The sequence below is a fragment of the Acipenser ruthenus genome, chromosome 30 (genome assembly GCF_902713425.1).
Source record: "Acipenser ruthenus chromosome 30, fAciRut3.2 maternal haplotype, whole genome shotgun sequence".
NCBI lineage: Eukaryota > Metazoa > Chordata > Actinopteri > Acipenseriformes > Acipenseridae > Acipenser > Acipenser ruthenus.
In genome coordinates this window covers 4538087-4556916 of record NC_081218.1, presented here as the reverse complement: position 1 = coordinate 4556916, position 18830 = coordinate 4538087, and the positions used below count along the sequence as shown (strand labels likewise).

General features: G+C 42.1%; 1 protein-coding gene across 2 annotated transcripts in view; it reads left to right on the top strand.

Moving 5' to 3' along the window:
* LOC117394849 (numb-like protein) overlaps positions 1–18830 on the top strand; it is a 74946-nt gene that overhangs the window by 35086 nt on the left and 21030 nt on the right. The window contains exons 2-4 of one of the 2 annotated variants that reach the window (XM_033993518.3): positions 9018–9166; positions 11374–11515; positions 16951–17025. In XM_033993518.3, the coding sequence (XP_033849409.3) occupies positions 9147–9166; positions 11374–11515; positions 16951–17025 (237 nt within the window). In that variant the 5' untranslated portion in view covers positions 9018–9146. The remainder of the gene's footprint in view (positions 1–9017; positions 9167–11373; positions 11516–16950; positions 17026–18830) is intronic. The other variant, XM_033993536.3, reaches the window with a different exon arrangement.

Here is an 18830-nt window from a genome sequence, read left to right as displayed (position 1 = left end):
GATTACAAATTTTGAATAAACATCATTTGAATGCAAGTTATTTAAGGGATGTTCTTTCAGTCTGTTTTTAAGAATTTAATACGTTTTGAATGCTGTTCTGTTGTCGAAGAAGCCAACAACAGGGTTTTCAATAATATCAAATGTTATATTATTCATAAAAACAACTTGTAAAAAAAAAAAAAAGGAAAATAAATCTTGAAATGACTCCACAGTGCAAGCTGTGTAAATGGCATCCATTGTATTGTAGATTTTAGTTTGGATTTGTGATGGCTTCCCACCTGTAGCACCAAGATGGTGCTGAGGTTACAATGTACAAATACTGAAGCATCTGAATAGTTTCCCAGAATCTGTAAATAGCAAACGCACACACTCACACACACACACACACACAAACACACACCTCCAGACTCTGCTGAATAGCTGATTTCCTGGCAAGCCAGAATGACTCGGTGTACACATGGTTTCCAGCACAATAGAAAGCCAGCTTCTGATCGGAATAGAGTGGAATTACTGATAGCAGACAATTATTTCCAATTTTCCCAACACTGCAAGTGGAGACCGCACTTGCGAGTCATCACCCAAGCAGTCTTCAAAGACAACCATCCTTTTTGGTCCCTCACAGGCTCGGTGTTTCAGCCCAGTCCGGTAGTGCTTCCTGTCAGCCAAAACCCCCGGCCCACTGCCTCCTCCTAACTTTGCGCTCTTTGGGATGCTGTTTTGAACGTTTGTTTCTGTTTAATTTTGGTAACTTTTACTATGTGATGCCCATATAGAAATAATCCCGCAGTACTGTCCAGTCCTATAGTATTATTTTTACATATAATTACATCATTTTTTACACATTATTTTTACATACAATTACCCATTTATACAGTTGTGTTTTTACTGGAGCAATCTAGGTAAAGTACCTTGCTCAAGGGTACAGCAGCAGTGTCCCCCACCTGGGATTGAACCCATGACTCTCCGATCAAGAGTCCAGAGCTCTAACCACTACTCCACACTGCTGCCCTATATTTTATAATGCATACCGCTATGCACAAAAGTTTTGCATCACATAGAATTTTAGGATTGAGACATTATTAAAAAAAGAAAAAAACTATATGAACTTAATTTAGATCTTTTATTTGACATCATATAATCATAATATATTCTTTTAGATTGGCCCGATGTATAAAAGGACATCTGAGTGTAAAAATAAGCTGCTGCTTCCACCTGCCAGATACAGCACTGCAGCAATCAGAGCAGCATGAATGCAAACCCGGGGAGAGGACAGCAGCAGTGTGGTACAGGAGGAGCCCTGGGACCAGGGGGAAACAGCAGCAGAGTGGTACAGGAGGAGCCCCAGGGACCAGGGGGAAACAGCAGCAGAGTGGTACAGGAGGAGCCCTGGGACCAGGGGGAAACAGCAGCAGAGTGGTACAGGAGGAGCCCCAGGGACCAGGGGGAAACAGCAGCAGAGTGGTACAGGAAAGGGACAGGAGGAGCCCCAGGGACCAGGGGGAAACAGCAGCAGAGTGGTACAGGAAAGGGACAGGAGGAGCCCCAGGGACCAGGGGGAAACAGCAGCAGAGTGGTACAGGAAAGGGACAGGAGGAGCCCCAGGGACCAGGGGGGAACAGCAGCAGAGTGGTACAGGAAAGGGACAGGAGGAGCCCCAGGGACCAGGGGGAAACAGCAGCAGAGTGGTACAGGAAAGGGACAGGAGGAGCCCCAGGGACCAGGGTGGAACAGCAGCAGAGTGGTACAGGAAAGGGACAGGAGGAGCCCCAGGGACCAGGGTGGAACAGCAGCAGAGTGGTACAGGAAAGGGACAGGAGGAGCCCCAGGGACCAGGGGGAAACAGCAGCAGAGTGGTACAGGAAAGGGACAGGAGAAAACAGCAGCCTGCGGTGATGAAACAGGGGATATACAGGCAGTACCCACCTTGAACTCTGGCTGTTAATATCCCGAGAACCGCTTATCTCATTATTATGAAACTTGAAAGGGACATTCTTTAGCACATCTCATACTAGGTTTTGGCATATCTCTAGAGAAGCGCTTATACTAATAAAGTGTATAAACCTTTGTTCGGGCTATCAGAGCAATATAAATAGACTGGTAGCTTACCCCTCTATTGCATTTGATTCATTTGCATCCCTCTTCCTCCCTCATCACAACAGCCACTTGTTGGAGAGCAGGGAAGGGTTACAGTGAGGGTGTGTGTCAGAGAGCAGGGAAGGGTTACAGTGAGGGTGTGTGTGTCAGAGAGCAGGGAAGGGTTACAGTGAGGGTGTGTGTCAGAGAGCAGGGAAGGGTTACAGTGAGGGTGTGTGTGTCAGAGAGCAGGGAAGGGTTACAGTGAGGGTGTGTGTCAGAGAGCAGGGAAGGGTTACAGTGAGGGTGTGTGTCAGAGAGCAGGGAAGGGTTACAGTGAGGGTGTGTGTCAGAGAGCAGGGAAGGGTTACAGTGAGGGTGTGTGTCAGAGAGCAGGGAAGGGTTACAGTGAGGGTGTGTGTGTCAGAGAGCAGGGAAGGGTTACAGTGAGGGTGTGTGTCAGAGAGCAGGGAAGGGTTACAGTGAGGGTGTGTGTGTCAGAGAGCAGGGAAGGGTTACAGTGAGGGTGTGTGTCAGAGAGCAGGGAAGGGTTACAGTGAGGGTGTGTGTGTCAGAGAGCAGGGAAGGGTTACAGTGAGGGGGTGTGTGTCAGAGAGCAGGGAAGGGTTACAGTGAGGGTGTGTGTGTCAGAGAGCAGGGAAGGGTTACAGTGAGGGTGTGTGTGTCCGAGAGCAGGGAAGGGTTACAGTGAGGGTGTGTGTGTCAGAGAGCAGGGAAGGGTTACAGTGAGGGTGTGTGTGTCAGAGAGCAGGGAAGGGTTACAGTGAGGGTGTGTGTCAGAGAGCAGGGAAGGGTTACAGTGTGTGTGGGGGGGGGGGCAGGGCTGCTTGTTTTTGAAGCTGTCTGTCTCTCACAGTGGAACATGGCTCTGCATTATCCTTGAGTCGGCAGGTTCTTCAGACCCATTAGTCTGGTCAATACCCCATAATACATCTCATTGGCAGAATAATGGCTCGGAGCCCCCCTCCCCCACCCAGCAAGCTTGTAGCTTCCCGAGGGCGGACCACAGCACTGCCAGAGTCCCGTCTTCTGTAGTTTAACCCTGCGCTGCATCAGCACTTCAAATATTTATATCTGTACTTGACTGCCGTTCTGCCTGAACCTTTTTTAGTGAAAGGAGAAAATATTACAAAGCTACTAAACAGAGCCCTTAACTTTTAACCTTTCAGTCGTGAGGGACCTCAACGTCCCGCCTAATTAGCGCCGTGTGTTAGCACGTGCCGTCTGAAATCACATTGGATCATCACGGGACTCTAGGTCCCAGTCTGAGGTAGTGTATAAATGTATGGAGAAATTAAAGTGTTGTCCTATTCTCATGTAAAGCTATAGAATCACCCTATAGAATTAACTCATTTTGCTTCATAGGGTCAATTGAAACCTGCTGAATAATGTTACGTTAAAATATTGAATTACGTACTGCTTTGTGGTTTTCCATATACTTAATGAAAAACTGACAGAAATTGAAACATGTGACGTTTCAAAATCTAACATGAACTACTGTACTACTATTATGGCTTCCGGTAGACTCTTGCGATGTCATTCTGTAGTTTATTTGATTACAAATAAACGATCAAAGTTGTTCATATAGTTTTTGTTTTTTTAATAATGTTTCAATCCTGAAATTCTAGGTGATGCAAAACTTTTGGCCAGAGCTGTATACTCAATAAAGGAGTTCCGTATTCAGCTCGACAAAAATCATTCAGACCACAGACCCCGATTGCCACTAATTCTGGTCAAGCTGCTGTTACTTTAGGAAGGTAGACCAAGACTAGAGCTTGCGCGATCTGTGAAACCAAACCGAAGAGCCGTTTTTATTGTTGTTATTCAGCTAAATTAACTGGCATTATTTGTATAAAAAAAACAAAACAAAACAAATAAGAGTAGTTGAAGTGACAGCACACAAGTTATCCTCCGAGTCCCCCCTCTTCCCTTTCGGACGGCAAATAAATCTGTTGTGTTGGTTACATTATGTGTGAAAAGTTACAGGTTACAGCCTTTGTGTTTGATACTGGAAGTAGGCATGAAAGAGAAGCAGGAGTGAGACTTGTAATTGACTGCGGTACGATCCCTTTCACTCTACACCAGTAAAGCCTCTGGAACGCACTCATCAACCAATAATATCCAAGCCTTTCAGTAGCTTTAGTAACATTATAATGCTAATCTGTGAAAGAATGAACACATTTCCAGCAGGGCGGATGAGTCTGGATTATTTCCGCTGTGTGGTATTGGTTATTGGCAAGCACTTAGAATGGCATTTTTAGCATGTTGTTGTTCTTGTTGTTTTGTTTTGTTTTCTTTCAGTAAGTGTTGTTATTTTTGAGCATTATATGCCAGCAGGTGGCGTCATGGGCTTAAAAGTCATAATTTAAAGCGACCTTTTACTGTGTTATTAACCCCATTAACCCCACTGTGTGGTCCAGTGGTTAAAGAAAAGGGCTTGTAACCAGGAGGTCCCCGGTTCGAATCCCACCTCAGCCACTGACTCATTGTGTGACCCTGAGCAAGTCACTTAACCTCCTTGTGCTCCGTCTTTCGGGTGAGACGTAATTGTAAGTGACTCTGCAGCTGATGCATGGTTCACACACCCTAGTCTCTGTAAGTCGCCTTGGATAAAGGCGTCTGCTAAATAAACAAATAATAACAATAAATAATAATATTAGATTTTGTGAAATGTTATTTTTTTTCTGCTCCTCAAAAAAAATCTGTTGACGTTCCATTGCATTTTAGTGACTGTTGGTACCACAGTGCATTAGTGTGTGAAAAACAAATGGTGGGCCCATTTTAAATGTTTCTTTGTGTTTGGTGTTTTTGTTTTCAGCGGCGACAGCCTCAGAATGCTGCTTCTATTTTTACAGCCTCTATTTAAAACTCCGCTGAATGGCTGTGGTTGGCTGGTTTTATTTCCAGCCTCGTTTTATGATCAGGGGCTGTGAATTGAACATGGCACACACTGCCAAGCTCTGGAGGAAATGAATGGGACTGTGCAGGGAGGATAGGGGGGGAGCTTTTGCTTACAATCCGCCTTTTACCAGTTGGCAAGTGTGTAGAGTTGACCTTTTTTTCCTAAAATCAAGTTAAAAGGTGTCCTTCACATTTTATAGTGAAGGCACTTCAGTACCATGCATTGTGTAAGGTTGGCATTTTGTAACATGATCAGTTTGGCTCTGGATTATTCAACTCCAACAGGCTGTGTCAAAAGGAGGAGACTGGCTGCTGCAAATCAACCTCCATCTACAACACCAAAAGAGAAGGGTGTATCATATGGGAATTCTGTCTACAAGCGACAGCCAAGAATTCAATGTTTGCTGTCGAAATTGATTCACTTTTAATGGATCTACAAAAAGATATATTTGCAAAATGACATTTTTAATTTTTTAATTTGATTCAAATACTGTGTAGGCCTAATTTTGCTTGTTCTCAAAGTTTTTCCTATTTTTGCTAATTTTTTATTTTATTTAATCTTCTAATATTTAGAAACAACATACGGAAGACCGGGGTTGTTTAAAGACGAGGCTCCATATTAAAAACATTTGATTCAAATAGGAAAACAAAAAACTTAGTGAGCAAAGTGGGTCGACATAGGATTTGACACGGGGGGGAGAAATAATAATGTGTCAATGCTTGATTTCTGCAGATGTACCCCATAGTTCCATTTTACAGAACCTTGCACTTTGATCTAGTCTATGTCGAGGGCCAACCCTAAGGTTTGGGTTTGTCATCATAACCAGTTCTTCACAAGCACTGACGACATGCGGAATAGCCTTTCAGGACTGAAACACTGCAGAGGATTCCACAGTTTAAACACATTGACTGCAGCGCCCCCTGTGCTGTGACCCATATACAACCTCTCTGCTCACGGCTGGGACCTCCTTTATTTGTGTTTGTTTTGATGGCTCAAGATGAAGTTTAGTCTCATGTTGGTGTTTTTTGGGCCGGGGGTGGGCGGGCGGGCGTTCAGGTCTGGTAGAAACAAAACAGCCGTTTCAAGAAGAACCTCCCCTCCTTCAATCTATTCCAGATGTTTTCAAACAAAAATATTTGGAGAAGAAAGTTGAGGGTGTTGAACATAAGACCAAGGGATCTGCATTTCTTTATTTTATTTTATTTTATTTTTGTATGAAATCTGTAGTCCAGCTGGGTTTCATTGCACACATAATGAAGTCAGACTCTAGGGAGATTGAGTCAGACTCCTTTAGCTGAGGGTTTCTGGTGGAGTTCAGAGTCAGCATGAAAAAGAACCGAAGAACCCAAAGAGAGCGTCTGAGAGCTCTGGTGGGTTTGGAAACCCTGTCTGGTTTACATTTACAGATTGCTGTGGCTGCAGAGCTATGCTTTACACTATGGCTTTCCTCCACCTCTTTATTTCTTACATTGCATGCAGTTTTACAGGAGAATGAAGCACACAATGTATTGAAGCTTGCAGCCATTTTAGGAGGAATAGACAATACCATACAGATTCACTAAACTTGTCCAGCAAAGGAGAAAACATCACACTAGAGCAAGGCTTTGGGAACCCAGCTGTACAATTTTGTTCTTGTTTATATTTGGGGTGTTAACAGTTTCAGGCATGAACCACATGTGCATTTTATTCAAGTTTTTAAAAGTCACATTTAGCACAGTGGGTGGTGAGACCACCTGCCCATGGTAATCCTACAGAACTATACATTGCAGTAATGCATGTCTGTTGTACCTTTGGATGTATTCTGTGCTGTTATCTGTATTGTTATTGTATACCACTATATAGGTTTAACAAATACTGCGACATAAAGTTCACGTAGTTTAGCATCTTCAAGGTGTATGCGCTTGTCTACACTTTTCACTGTCCTCGCTGTGCAGTTGAACTGCTGCATGCTTTTTTGAGTCCTGTTCCAATTTGTGGAGACTTTGGTTGCACTTACAAAATGCAACATGTCTACAATTAATCTGTGAAATAAAAACATTGGATGGCTGGGGAAGTTGCAGGTAAGATTTGTGCAGTGTAGTGTTTTTAATTCCATTTTTATTCAAAGTCTTTTCCACATGAACGTAAATATTGAGCACATGTAGTCTCGTCCACATGACTGCTGGAGTGATCACGAAGTAGCAGGACTCTGAAAGAGGGCGTGTCAACAGGGTTCTTTGTTGGTACAAATATTTCCCAAAGGTTTGAACCTGTTTAAACAGCTAGGAAATCCAATGATGTGCCCTCTATTTCAGAATGTAGACTATCACTGAGTTTAGATATGTGAAGGTATCTCTTAAACAACCACTATGTGAAAACCAGCCAGCCAGCCCCCCAGCAGGGAAGTCGAGAAGCAGTCCAAGTTTATTGATGTGATTATTGACATGAAGGGGGCACCACAGGGACACATGAGGTTTTATCATCGCTGTCCAAAGATACTCCAATGTCAACATGGGGATAACAATGGACAAGCAATGCAGATATTATCTCCCCCCGTTAGCTGGTACATGTAGATTGTGTAGATCTACTGTAAGAACATAAGAATCTACTGTAAAGCTCCTCTGCCTCTGAGCTGCTGGGTCAGGCTGGAGAAATGAAAGTTTCACCGCCGCTTCAGACTGTGTGTTTGCTGCTGGCTTGCAAAATGTGTTTTGAGGTAAGGAATCTATACTGCTGATCAGAAATGTGAGCTCCAGGATATTTAAACAACGTGTAGTTTTGTTTGCCTAAGAAACATGAATAATAGTTTATTTCCACCAAAAAGCTTGTTGAATGATGTTAAATGAGTCCCCAGTTTGTGGTGATGAGGTAATTAAGAACAACCAGACTTTGCTATATCCAGTATTATCCAGCTATAAAATCGTTTTGAAAATTGGAAGAATTTACTAAATGTATTTAGTTTTGCTTCATAGTAACACTAATATCCTCTGCAGAGATCTTTCCTGCAAAATAATTGCCCTTCTGTAAGTACCCTTGGTAGTGTATGTACCTGAGTGCCACACACCCACACATCCCTGAAATGAAAGCTTCTGAGAGACTGTTTTGGTGCTGTTGCCATGGACATACTGCTAAACATTGGGAATGTACACCACTGTTTTTTTGTGTTGTGCTATCCTCTAACAAGAACCATTCTGCAGCACTTTAGTTATGAACATTTTTTTTACATTCATAAAGTTGCTAAACTGTTAGCATAATAGGACACATTGACAGCACCATGCTAAAAGCTGCCCCAGAAAAATGACTTTTACAGTGTTGTACTGTTGTACTGCGTTTTTGTCTACTCCACCACTTCTTAAAATCTGTGAGATTTGTTCAAACAGTTTAAGATTTCTAGCTGCTGTGTTTAGCTGCTGCTGTATGTTTTTGTGTCGTCCAAGTTGTACTTGTATTAATTATTTGATTTCCTTGTCCTCTGAAGATTGTAGATTTGGTTATTTACTTGTTTGTTTGTTTGTTTGTTTGTTTGTTTGTTTGTCATCCGCCACGATTGTTTTCTGAGAGTAATTGTAGCCCCGCCCACTTCGTGTGCTGTCTCCACGGTAACACTCATCCGCCACGATTGTTTTCTGAGAGTAATTGTAGCCCCGCCCACTTTGTGCTGTCTCCGTGGTAACACTCATCCGCCATGACTGTTTTCTGAGAGAGTAATTGTAGCCCCGCCCACTTTGCGTGCTGTCTCCATGGTAACACTGTGCCGGTATTAGATATGAAAGGAATGCGCCATGGCATGGCGCTGACAAGGCACAGCACAGAATTTAAAATTAAAAAAATGTCATGGGGACGATGGGTCACAGGAAGTAAAGGTTATGCTCACTGCTTTGTTTTGTTTGATGGTTTGATTTATTTTTGTCTGATCGATGTAAATAACGCCGCCAGCTGGCGTGACAACACAGCTACCCTTCCACAGTGAATTTCTGAAAATGGCTGCTAGGGATATGCAATTGTAATTTCAATACAAAACTGTGACCGTTTTTGTGTTTAGTTTTTCCAGATCTCACAGTTGCCAAAGTTGCAGAGGGGGCAGTAGGTGTCATAACTACTGATTTCTGGAGCTCTAGTGGGGTGTGTACGGCAGTTGAACTGTTGATGAGGATTCGGCCTGGGCACTGTCATGTTTCTTGGACATGAGAGGTCAGTGCGTTTTTGAGTGACATGGCTTGCATCTATTTTGAGATTAGCAGGCATTTATGATACTTGAACTCCATTTCCATTTGATCACGTCACTTTCATAGCTGAAATATAATCTCCAACGTGCTAGACTCCAGCAGTCCATTCTGTGCCCATCAATTCCATTGCCATTGTAGCTGCATGGTTTCTGGTGAATGGCAAACCATCCTTAATCAGAAGCACCTTGACCTCCTGTGGAAGCTGACAAGCCAGATAATTGAAGTGGTATTCATGGCAGGGGCAGGGGCAGGGGCAGGGGTAAACTGGACAAGGTTCAGGAATCAGCTGGGAAGGGAAAAATGATCATCTGATGTTTTCATCAAGACATGTATGTGTGTCACTACCAATGCTTCCTCCTGATGCTAGAACTGCAACCCCTTGATAACTAACAGAGCCTTTTTCAATGCAATTGATATAACTGTACCTGGAATAAACCTTCAGAAGGAATGCCTCCTGCCTCTGCCTGGGCTGGTGTACACTTTCTGAAGTGGCTGTAGTTCAATATTTAACAGTTGATTGCTGATGTCGGGGTACAAAAAGGGAGTGTTCACTTAGGTTAAAGTAGGTGGAAGGTTTTCAGATTTTTGAAGATAAGATGATTGATTCTCTCGTTGTCTGAAGCTGTCAGACATTGGCTGCCACCTCATTGTTGATACACTGCACTGACATGCCGTGAGCAGCGAGCTGGAGCTGCAGATGGGGGCAGTGCCAACACTGTAATGCATTCAGCCATCGATTTCCTCAAAGAAAAACAACATATGCTGCCTGTTTTAGCTTCGGTAATGCAATCAATATAAAGGATGTAGTCTTCGTGGTAACAGGATGTAATTTGAAAAGAAATACGAAAAATTATTACTCATAAGAACATAAGAAAATTCACAACTGAGAAAACACCATTCGGCCCACTAATGTTCGGTAGCTGATTGGTCTCAAACTGTATTAAGTTGGGTCCTGAAGGACCCCAGTGATTCAGCCACCACAGCATGGCTGTCTTTCCTCTCTCCTGTCTGTCCACCTAGTTTCCACCTGTGTCCTGGTTCTTGTGCTAAGCTGTGAGATTGGCTAGGGTTAACTTTGTCAACTCCTTTTACAATTACAGCGAGTCTGATTGGAAACAAAGGAATAAATAAGCAAGAGCACCCCTGAACCCCTTCTCTTCATTTCTGGAATTGTCTATTTAAACCTCTGTGTCCCTGCATAGGGAATCCACTGATTTTCAATGCAGTACAAACAGGTCCCATAAAAAGAACTGAAACTAATTCAAACCATCACTGCCACTGCACAGCTGGAGAGCAGGTTGGGGTCAAAGCTGATTGTAGCTGTTGGGGTTATAGGACCCTCCAAGGCTCCATAAATTCTTACTTTGTAGTTTATTATGAGTCGATTGTGATCGTTGTCATGAAAATCTTGTGTAAAAATGCACCTCATAATATATACTGCAGCTGTCTGTGGCCAGCCCTCAGATAGTGTTTGTGGTCAAACACCTTTTGGGTTGAACCCAATAACCTCCATAAATCACAGCTTTGTTGGTTTATTTCAGATTATTATTATTATTATTTATTTCTTAGCAGACGCCCTTATCCAGGGCGACTTACAATTGTTACAAGATATCACATTATACATTATTTCACATTATACAGATATCACATTATTTTTACATAGAATTACCCATTTATACAGTTGGGTTTTTACTGGAGCAATCTAGGTAAAGTACCTTGCTCAAGGGTACAACAGCAGTATCCCCCACTGGGGATTGAACCCACAACCCTCTGGTCAAGAGTCCAGAACCCTAACCACTACTCCACACTGCTGCCCTTTGGAAATTCAATTTTAATTCTCCCATGTGGCAATCCCGTGGCCCACCTGCAGCAGTTGTCTAGATCAGGGGTAGGCAACCCTGGACCTGGTGGGCCACAATCCTGCGGGTTTTGTAGGTATCTCTTAATTGTCAATTGCTACATACCTGGAACACATGGTAATTCTAACCAATTAAGCCAATCATTTGAATCCATTGGGGCTTGGGTAAAACAAAAGCCAGAAGTGTCTGTGGCACTCCAGGACCAGGGTTGCCTACCCCTGGTCTAGATTGACTTGCTTTGTGTGAAAGCTGGTTCTAGCGGTTGGTGTGGGCTGGGCTCCTCCTAACCCTGCCTCTCTCTCTTGCTCTGCAGCGTGACGGATCCCGCCATGAACAAGCTGCGTCAGAGCCTGCGGAGGAAGAAGCCCTGCTACGTGCCGGAGGCCAGCCGGCCGCACCAGTGGCAGTCTGACGAGGAGGCCGTGCGCAAGGGCAAGTGCAGCTTCCCAGTGCGGGTGAGTGCAAACGTGCCTTCACACTACATGAGTTTGCTGCAGTCCTTATTATGGCCTCTCAGCAGGACTCTTGTGCCCCCGTAGCTGTAACGGGACAGAGGCTCAAACCCAAGACCTCACACACCGCAAACAACCATCTTCTAAAGAGCCGGGCTCGTCTGAATTCGTAGTTATAAAGTTTTTATCCTCATTTTACCGACAGGGGTCAGAGTAAGAGAGTGGTTCATGCAACTGCCCATCAAAATGCTAAGCAAGATGCAGAAAACTTTCTAATAAAGTGTGTCTGGAGAGAAACGGGGCAGTGAACAGAAGCAATTCCCTGCAAAGCTCTTCTTCCGGCCATTGCTGATTAATTAAAAATCTGTTGTCCACGCTGAGGTTTTGAAGCCTTTTTAATCTGTTTTTCATTCACCCATTTAAACTGTGTTACGGGGCGACCATGAGGGAGCGAGGATCCCCCTAGTGCTCCTTCTAGTTTGAGTTTGCAAACTGGGGAGTCTGTCTGAGGAGGACTCCTGCTTCTACAAAATTGAGACAAGAGATATCCTTTTAAACGGTGACTTCTGTGACTTTTTTAAAGAATATTAGGGGTGTGTGTCACACAGTATTATCCAGTTACATAGGCTTTCGTTTCCAATGAGTGTGTGTGCTTGACCATGTTACACTGTGCTCATGAAAGGTAAGGGAGAATGACAGCAGCTCATCCAGCACAGTGCCATCCTGGCTTTCCTACCAACAGACTGCGAGTGTACATTTATACCGGCTGCTGCTTGACCTGTTCTGAAAGAGCATGAGAGTTTTATTTAATACACAGTTCCTATTCATATCCCCCCCCCCCCCCCCATAAAAACAATGTATATAGTATATTGTAGAAATTCTGTTCATTTCGTTCTCTGTGGAATTTACCAGTCAAAAACTTCCTTAAGTTTGCATTTAGTTTCCAAAATTATCTTGTTTTTTATAAGTGAAATGCCAAAACGATAACATTTTTAGGGCTTATATCACGCTGCGTTTTCCATTGAGCACTGGTCAATAAATATTTAATGTAGATCACGCTGCGTTTTCCATTGAGCACTGGTCAATTAGTATTTAATGGACAGAGTGGTAATAGTTTAGAGATTAAACATTTAAACATTAGCCAGGTTTTAAAGAAATTGTCCCTGAACTTTTAACCATCGTCAGAATTATGCAGGTGTTTTACATTGTAGCGAGTGTAGACCAATGTGTTTCCTGTTCAGTAGTTCTTCACTGTCTTTTCCCTTTATAATTAAATGCTGCACACACAGTCTTATACACAGATACATGCTGCAGTCATTTCTTATAATGGTTTTTCAGATTGGTTATTAACATTCCCAATATGTTACAGCTGAAATGTTTAAATGCGTTTTAATCCTGAAGTTTAGGAAACTTAACACCCCTGAGGCCACCGCCTATATTTCAACAGGTTATAACAAGATGTATCTTACCATTAAAATGAGGCATGCCTACAGCCCTGGTCAAAAGAGTTGTATCACATAGAATTTTAGGACTGAGACATAAAAAAAACTATATGAACATAATTGATATATTTTATTTAACATCATGTAATCAAAGAAACTTCAAAATTATATCGGAAGCCATAATAGAGGTCACGTTGGGTTTCAAAATGTTTTTTTTTAATTTGTCAGTTTTTCATTAAGTATATGGGAAAACTACAAAGTGGTATGTAATTCAATATGTTAAGGTAACATTATTCAGCAGGTTTCATTCGACTTTATAAAGCAAAATAAGTTAATTCTACAGGTGATAGCTTACAGTACCTTACATGTGTTCACAGGGGTCACACTGCCTCATCGTGTGTAAGACACCAATACAACTGTTTTTATTTACTTAAGCTACTGCCACATGTCATTTTGTGATGTCGTTTTATTATAGTTCCCTCCTATAGAACTCCTTCAGCATCTGTGAGGAGATCACATTCACCACATACTGAGAGCTTAGCCGAGTTTTAAAAAGGCTGGAGCAGCCAGGGGTGTACCCCAGATCAAGCAGTGGAAACTACTAGAGCCCCGGTGCATCCCATGCTCAGTGGTGTAGCGTTTACCCACTTCTCATGTAAGGGATACAGAGTTTACTCATTTCTACTCTCCTGTGATATGCAAATCCTGGGTTAAAGATAACATATTATAACGGTGAGCATCTGTGTTGAGTTGCTGTGCGCGAGACTGACAGTCAGAACTGTGATGCGAGCAGGGGGCGTGGCCACTGGACTGCGTGTTCTGTGTGTGTGTGTGTGTGTGTGTGTGTTAGTGTTCTGTGATTGGTTGTTCTCTTCTGTTACTGTTCTGTTGTTAGGCACACTGGCCCTGCAGGGCAGTGCTAGTAGCCTTCATTCTAGCCCGTGAAAGGAAGCTCACATAACTGTTCACACATGAACAGCACCTGAGAGGGAAAGGACTGGAGGAGAGACTCCAATAACAATGTATCTGTTCAACTCCACCTAACAGGGGAAGTTTACCCACTTTATTTACCACCACACCACTGCCCGTGCTCAACACGCCAGTGGAAACTAGTATTAAAGACTTTTTGACAGCTCTGCAATCATTTCTTAAAAACTAACATTGTACTGTACCAGGGGCAAAATCATTTTCCCATGGAAATTCTTCAGAAGACGAAATGAAATGCATTCAAAAATAATATCTTGAAGCTGAATAAACTTTCTGCCCAGTTCTGTGTGTGGTCTGGATGCCTTTGGATTTCCTGAGCCGCCAAATATGTGTTGCCTGGTTTAGTTTTGTCTGGAAATTTCACAAGCTTGTCCCAGAAGAAAGTGATACGGTACATGGTTGTTTATATCTACAACAAGCTCATTCCATGCTGGTACTTGTTGAGGATTTCTTCAGGAGTACACATTCATAATAGTCCATCCATCCATTATCATTAACCGCTTACTCCTTTACAGGGTCGCGGTGAGCTGGAGCCTAACCCGGCATACACAGGGCACAAGGCGAGACTACACCCTGGACGGGACGCCAGTCCATCGCAGGGTAACACACACACACACACACAGAGGGCAATTTAGAGTGGCCAATCAACCTGGACAGCATGTCTTTGGACTGTGGGAGGAAACCGGAGTACCCGGAGAAAACCCACGCGAACACGGGGAGAACATGCAAACGCCACACAGACAGTACCCTAGGCTGGATTCGAACCTAGGACCTGGGACCTAGGCTATACAATGGGCAGTTTCCACCAGCCTTAGAAATCAGCATCTTTACTAATCATGATCTCTCTCAACACAGAACACAATGCACTACCGGTAGCTTTATAAACATTTACCTTAAAGGAAATATGTATAGGTCTGATCATTTAACAGCAAAAAGTTTACCATCATTGCAGGCAAGCTTTTTCCTTACTCTGGTGCTTTGTGGATGCAGATGCAGCTCTTGCAAAGTCAACCCTTTCAGCCTCAGAGCCTTGGAGCACTGGGCTGGGCCAGCACCAGTTACCTCTGACGTAGTTACCCCCACCGTTAATGTCATGCTGTTTAAAATGAATACCAGCCTTGGAGTTGGAGGACTGCAGTTACCGTACAGAATTACAACCGCTTTCATGAAGATTTTTCAGATGCATGGACCGGGGGGGTAATATTGGTATAAAAAAAAAACAACATTTTTTACTATTTTACATATTATTATTTATTTATTAGCAGACGCCCTTATCCAGGGCGACTTACAATTGTTACAAGATATCACATTATACATTATTTCACATTATACAGATATCACATTATTTTACATACAATTACCCATTTATACAGTTGGGTTTTTTTTACTGGAGCAATCTAGGTAAAGTACCTTGCTCAAGGGTACAACAGCAGTGTCCCCCACTGGGGATTGAATCCACGACCCTCCGGTCAAGAGTCCAGAGCCCTAACCACTACTCCACACTGCTGCCCTATATAAACATATATATGCTTCAGCAGAAAGTTTCATTATACACTGTTACAATGTGTATATATAACCCTGTGTTACAATGAGAACAGTTATGCCTAAAAACAGATTTGCCCAACAGGTAACTGTAACATCGCTTTTTGACTGAAACATACCTGCACTGGCAATGTCAGCCTTTCTCTTTTCACAATTAGGCGATTGTGTCTGTCTGTCCGTCTGCCTGTCTGTCACACCCTACATGGTGAACATAATCTTCACTAAGCTTTTATTATATAATTTGAGCCTGATATAGACGTTTTAAATTGATTTGGCTGTAATCTGATACATTTATACACATATTTGAACGAGTACATGCACTCTTTTTCACAATTTTACTTCTGTGATTTTACGAGGACCCACTGGTTACAGTACAGTAAGTGGCCACAAGTAACTCTGTATTCATTGAGGACAGCAGCTGGACATGTTTACATGAGGGAGGGGTGAAAGCAGGACCGAAACTTAAACAAAGCGATTTACTCAGTCTCTATAGTCTATATGATTTGTGTCTGCATATGCTTTTGTAAACCAGCAAATAGTAATTTATTTTAAAAGAGAATATTCACATAATAAACCTCTTGAAGAAATAGGATACATATTTTTCTAGCATAAGGTGTAGGGTACATAAAATCATAGATCACAGTGTAGTTTACAAATAAACTGAAACACTTTTTAGCTTCTATGACAGCAACAAAAAACACTACAATCCAATACCAAATAAATAAATCTACTTGCTTGTTTAACTAATAATCTCCATAATAATGACCTTAAAAGGTCACTATATATATATATATATATATATATATATATATATATATATATATATATATATATATATATATATATATATATATATATATATATATATATATATATAATATATATAATGTATGTGTGTATATATATATATATATATATATATATATATATATATATATAATATATATATATATATATATATGGAAAAAATGACTATCAAAGTGCTATTGTGAGATATCAGTGCTTGTAGTCACTCTGGTCTGGGCAAAACACACTCTGCTCTGAGAAACTTTCTTCAAGGGACATTTTTGGTGCATCAGGAAGTTACATAAGAGGAAAAAAACTTTTACTTTTAGGTTTAATGAAGAAAACTGGGGTGTTTGGATGCAAGGGAGATATATAATGATTTTAATTTTCAAACAGCAAGGGGGGGCAGTTCCACTCTCCAGGCGAAATGGTCATGGAAGTGCAAGACTATCAGAGATTTCTTTTTTTTTTTTAAATTGAAACACAGGTTTGCTAAAACCGTTGAAACCTCGTTTGTGAATAAGCTGTGCATGGCGTGGGCAGTGGATGGAGGTGTTTGATTAACTGCAGTTATTTAGCATGGTGAGTTCATGCTTCGGTTGATCGCTTCTTGTGAAAGCCGCGGTGTTGTGTATCGTGTAATTGCTGCTGCCTGACTCGGCACTCTGCTCTTCCTCACAGTATCTGGGGCACGTGGAGGTGGATGAATCTCGAGGCATGCACGTGTGTGAAGAGGCAGTGAAGAAGCTGAAAACCGTGAGTACTGAGCAGACCTGGCTCAATTTCAATTGGAACTGTGTCCTGTTTAACCTTGACTGCAAGTGCAGCAGTGTGGAGTAGTGGTTAGGGCACTGGACTCTTGACCGGAGGGTTGTGGGTTCAATCCCCAGTGGAGGACACTGCTGTTGTACCCTTGAGCAAGGTACTTTACCTAGATTGCTCCAGTAAAAACCCAACTGTATAAATGGGCAATTGTATGTAAAAATAATGTGCTAACTGTATAATGTGAAATAATGTATAATGTGATATCTTGTAACAATTGTAAGTCGCCCTGGATAAGGGCGTCTGCTAAGAAATGAATAATAATAATAATAATAATAATAACAATGTAATCGTAGTTGAACCTAGGCACACCTGAGTACTGTCATTGTAATTGCCATGTAATTGATCACTTACAGTTCAATTGCACACCTTTTCAAGCTTAATCATTCACAGTTCCATGTTTTACTTTGAGCGATCATTCTTCTCATATTTTCAACCACTTTTAGTGACCTTTCCCATTAGTTTAAAAAATCATCAATATAGTATGTTTCTGTATTTCTAGCTGTGATTACTGCTTGATAGAATACACAGAGTAAAACATTTTAATGTGTGTGTCTATTTGTTACTTTTTAGTGTGATTTTATAATTGCAATTACTGCAGCATAACTATAATTGTATTTGTAATTAAACAAAATAGCATTGTGATTGCAATTTCAGCAAATTATTCTGCTGTAATTGTAATTCATTATAATTTACCCCATGTCAGGTACTGAGTCGTCTCTGCTTACTGCATCCTGTGTGACAATGGTATTAGAGATCAGCTTGTAGTGGAGTCTAGCTGTGATTGTGTGCAGTGTGACAATGGTATTAGAGATCAGCTTGTAGTGGAGTCTAGCTGTGACTGTGTGCAGTGTGACAATGGTATTAGAGATCAGCTTGTAGTGGAGTCTGTGATTGTGTGCAGTGTGACAATGGTATTAGAGATCAGCTTGTAGTGGAGTCTAGCTGTGATTGTGTGCAGTGTGACAATGGTATTAGAGATCAGCTTGTAGTGGAGTCTAGCTGTGACTGTGTGCAGTGTGACAATGGTATTAGAGATCAGCTTGTAGTGGAGTCTAGCTGTGACTGTGTGCAGTGTGACAATGGTATTAGAGATCAGCTTGTAGTGGAGTCTAGCTGTGACTGTGTGCAGTGTGACAATGGTTTTAGAGATCAGCTTGTAGTGGAGTCTAGCTGTGACTGTGTGCAGTGTGACAATGGTTTTAGAGATCAGCTTGTAGTGGAGTCTAGCTGTGACTGTGTGCAGTGTGACAATGGTATTAGAGATCAGCTTGTAGTGGAGTCTAGCTGTGACTGTGTGCAGTGTGACAATGGTATTAGAGATCAGCTTGTAGTGGAGTCTAGCTGTGACTGTGTGCAGTGTGACAATGGTATTAGAGATCAGCTTGTAGTGGAGTCTAGCTGTGACTGTGTGCAGTGTGACAATGGTATTACACAAATCAACTTGACTGTTTGCCACATTTTTCTGTGAATCATACAGGGGTACACTGCTACTGCTATAACACAGCTTTTTGCAGTGGTTAGATGGTGTATAGGAATGAAAATACAATAGAATTAGACATGGCTCTCGGCACTCCGTAGCTGAATTTTTTTTATTTGGCACTGCTTTTCATTCCACTTAGCAGGATATCAGCTTCAAAGATTTTCAGGCTGGCAACACAAGCCCCCCACCCCAGGGCCTTTACATTTTAATTGAGTTTTACTGCTCTTGTGGAAAGTGAAATGAAAGAAAATAACTC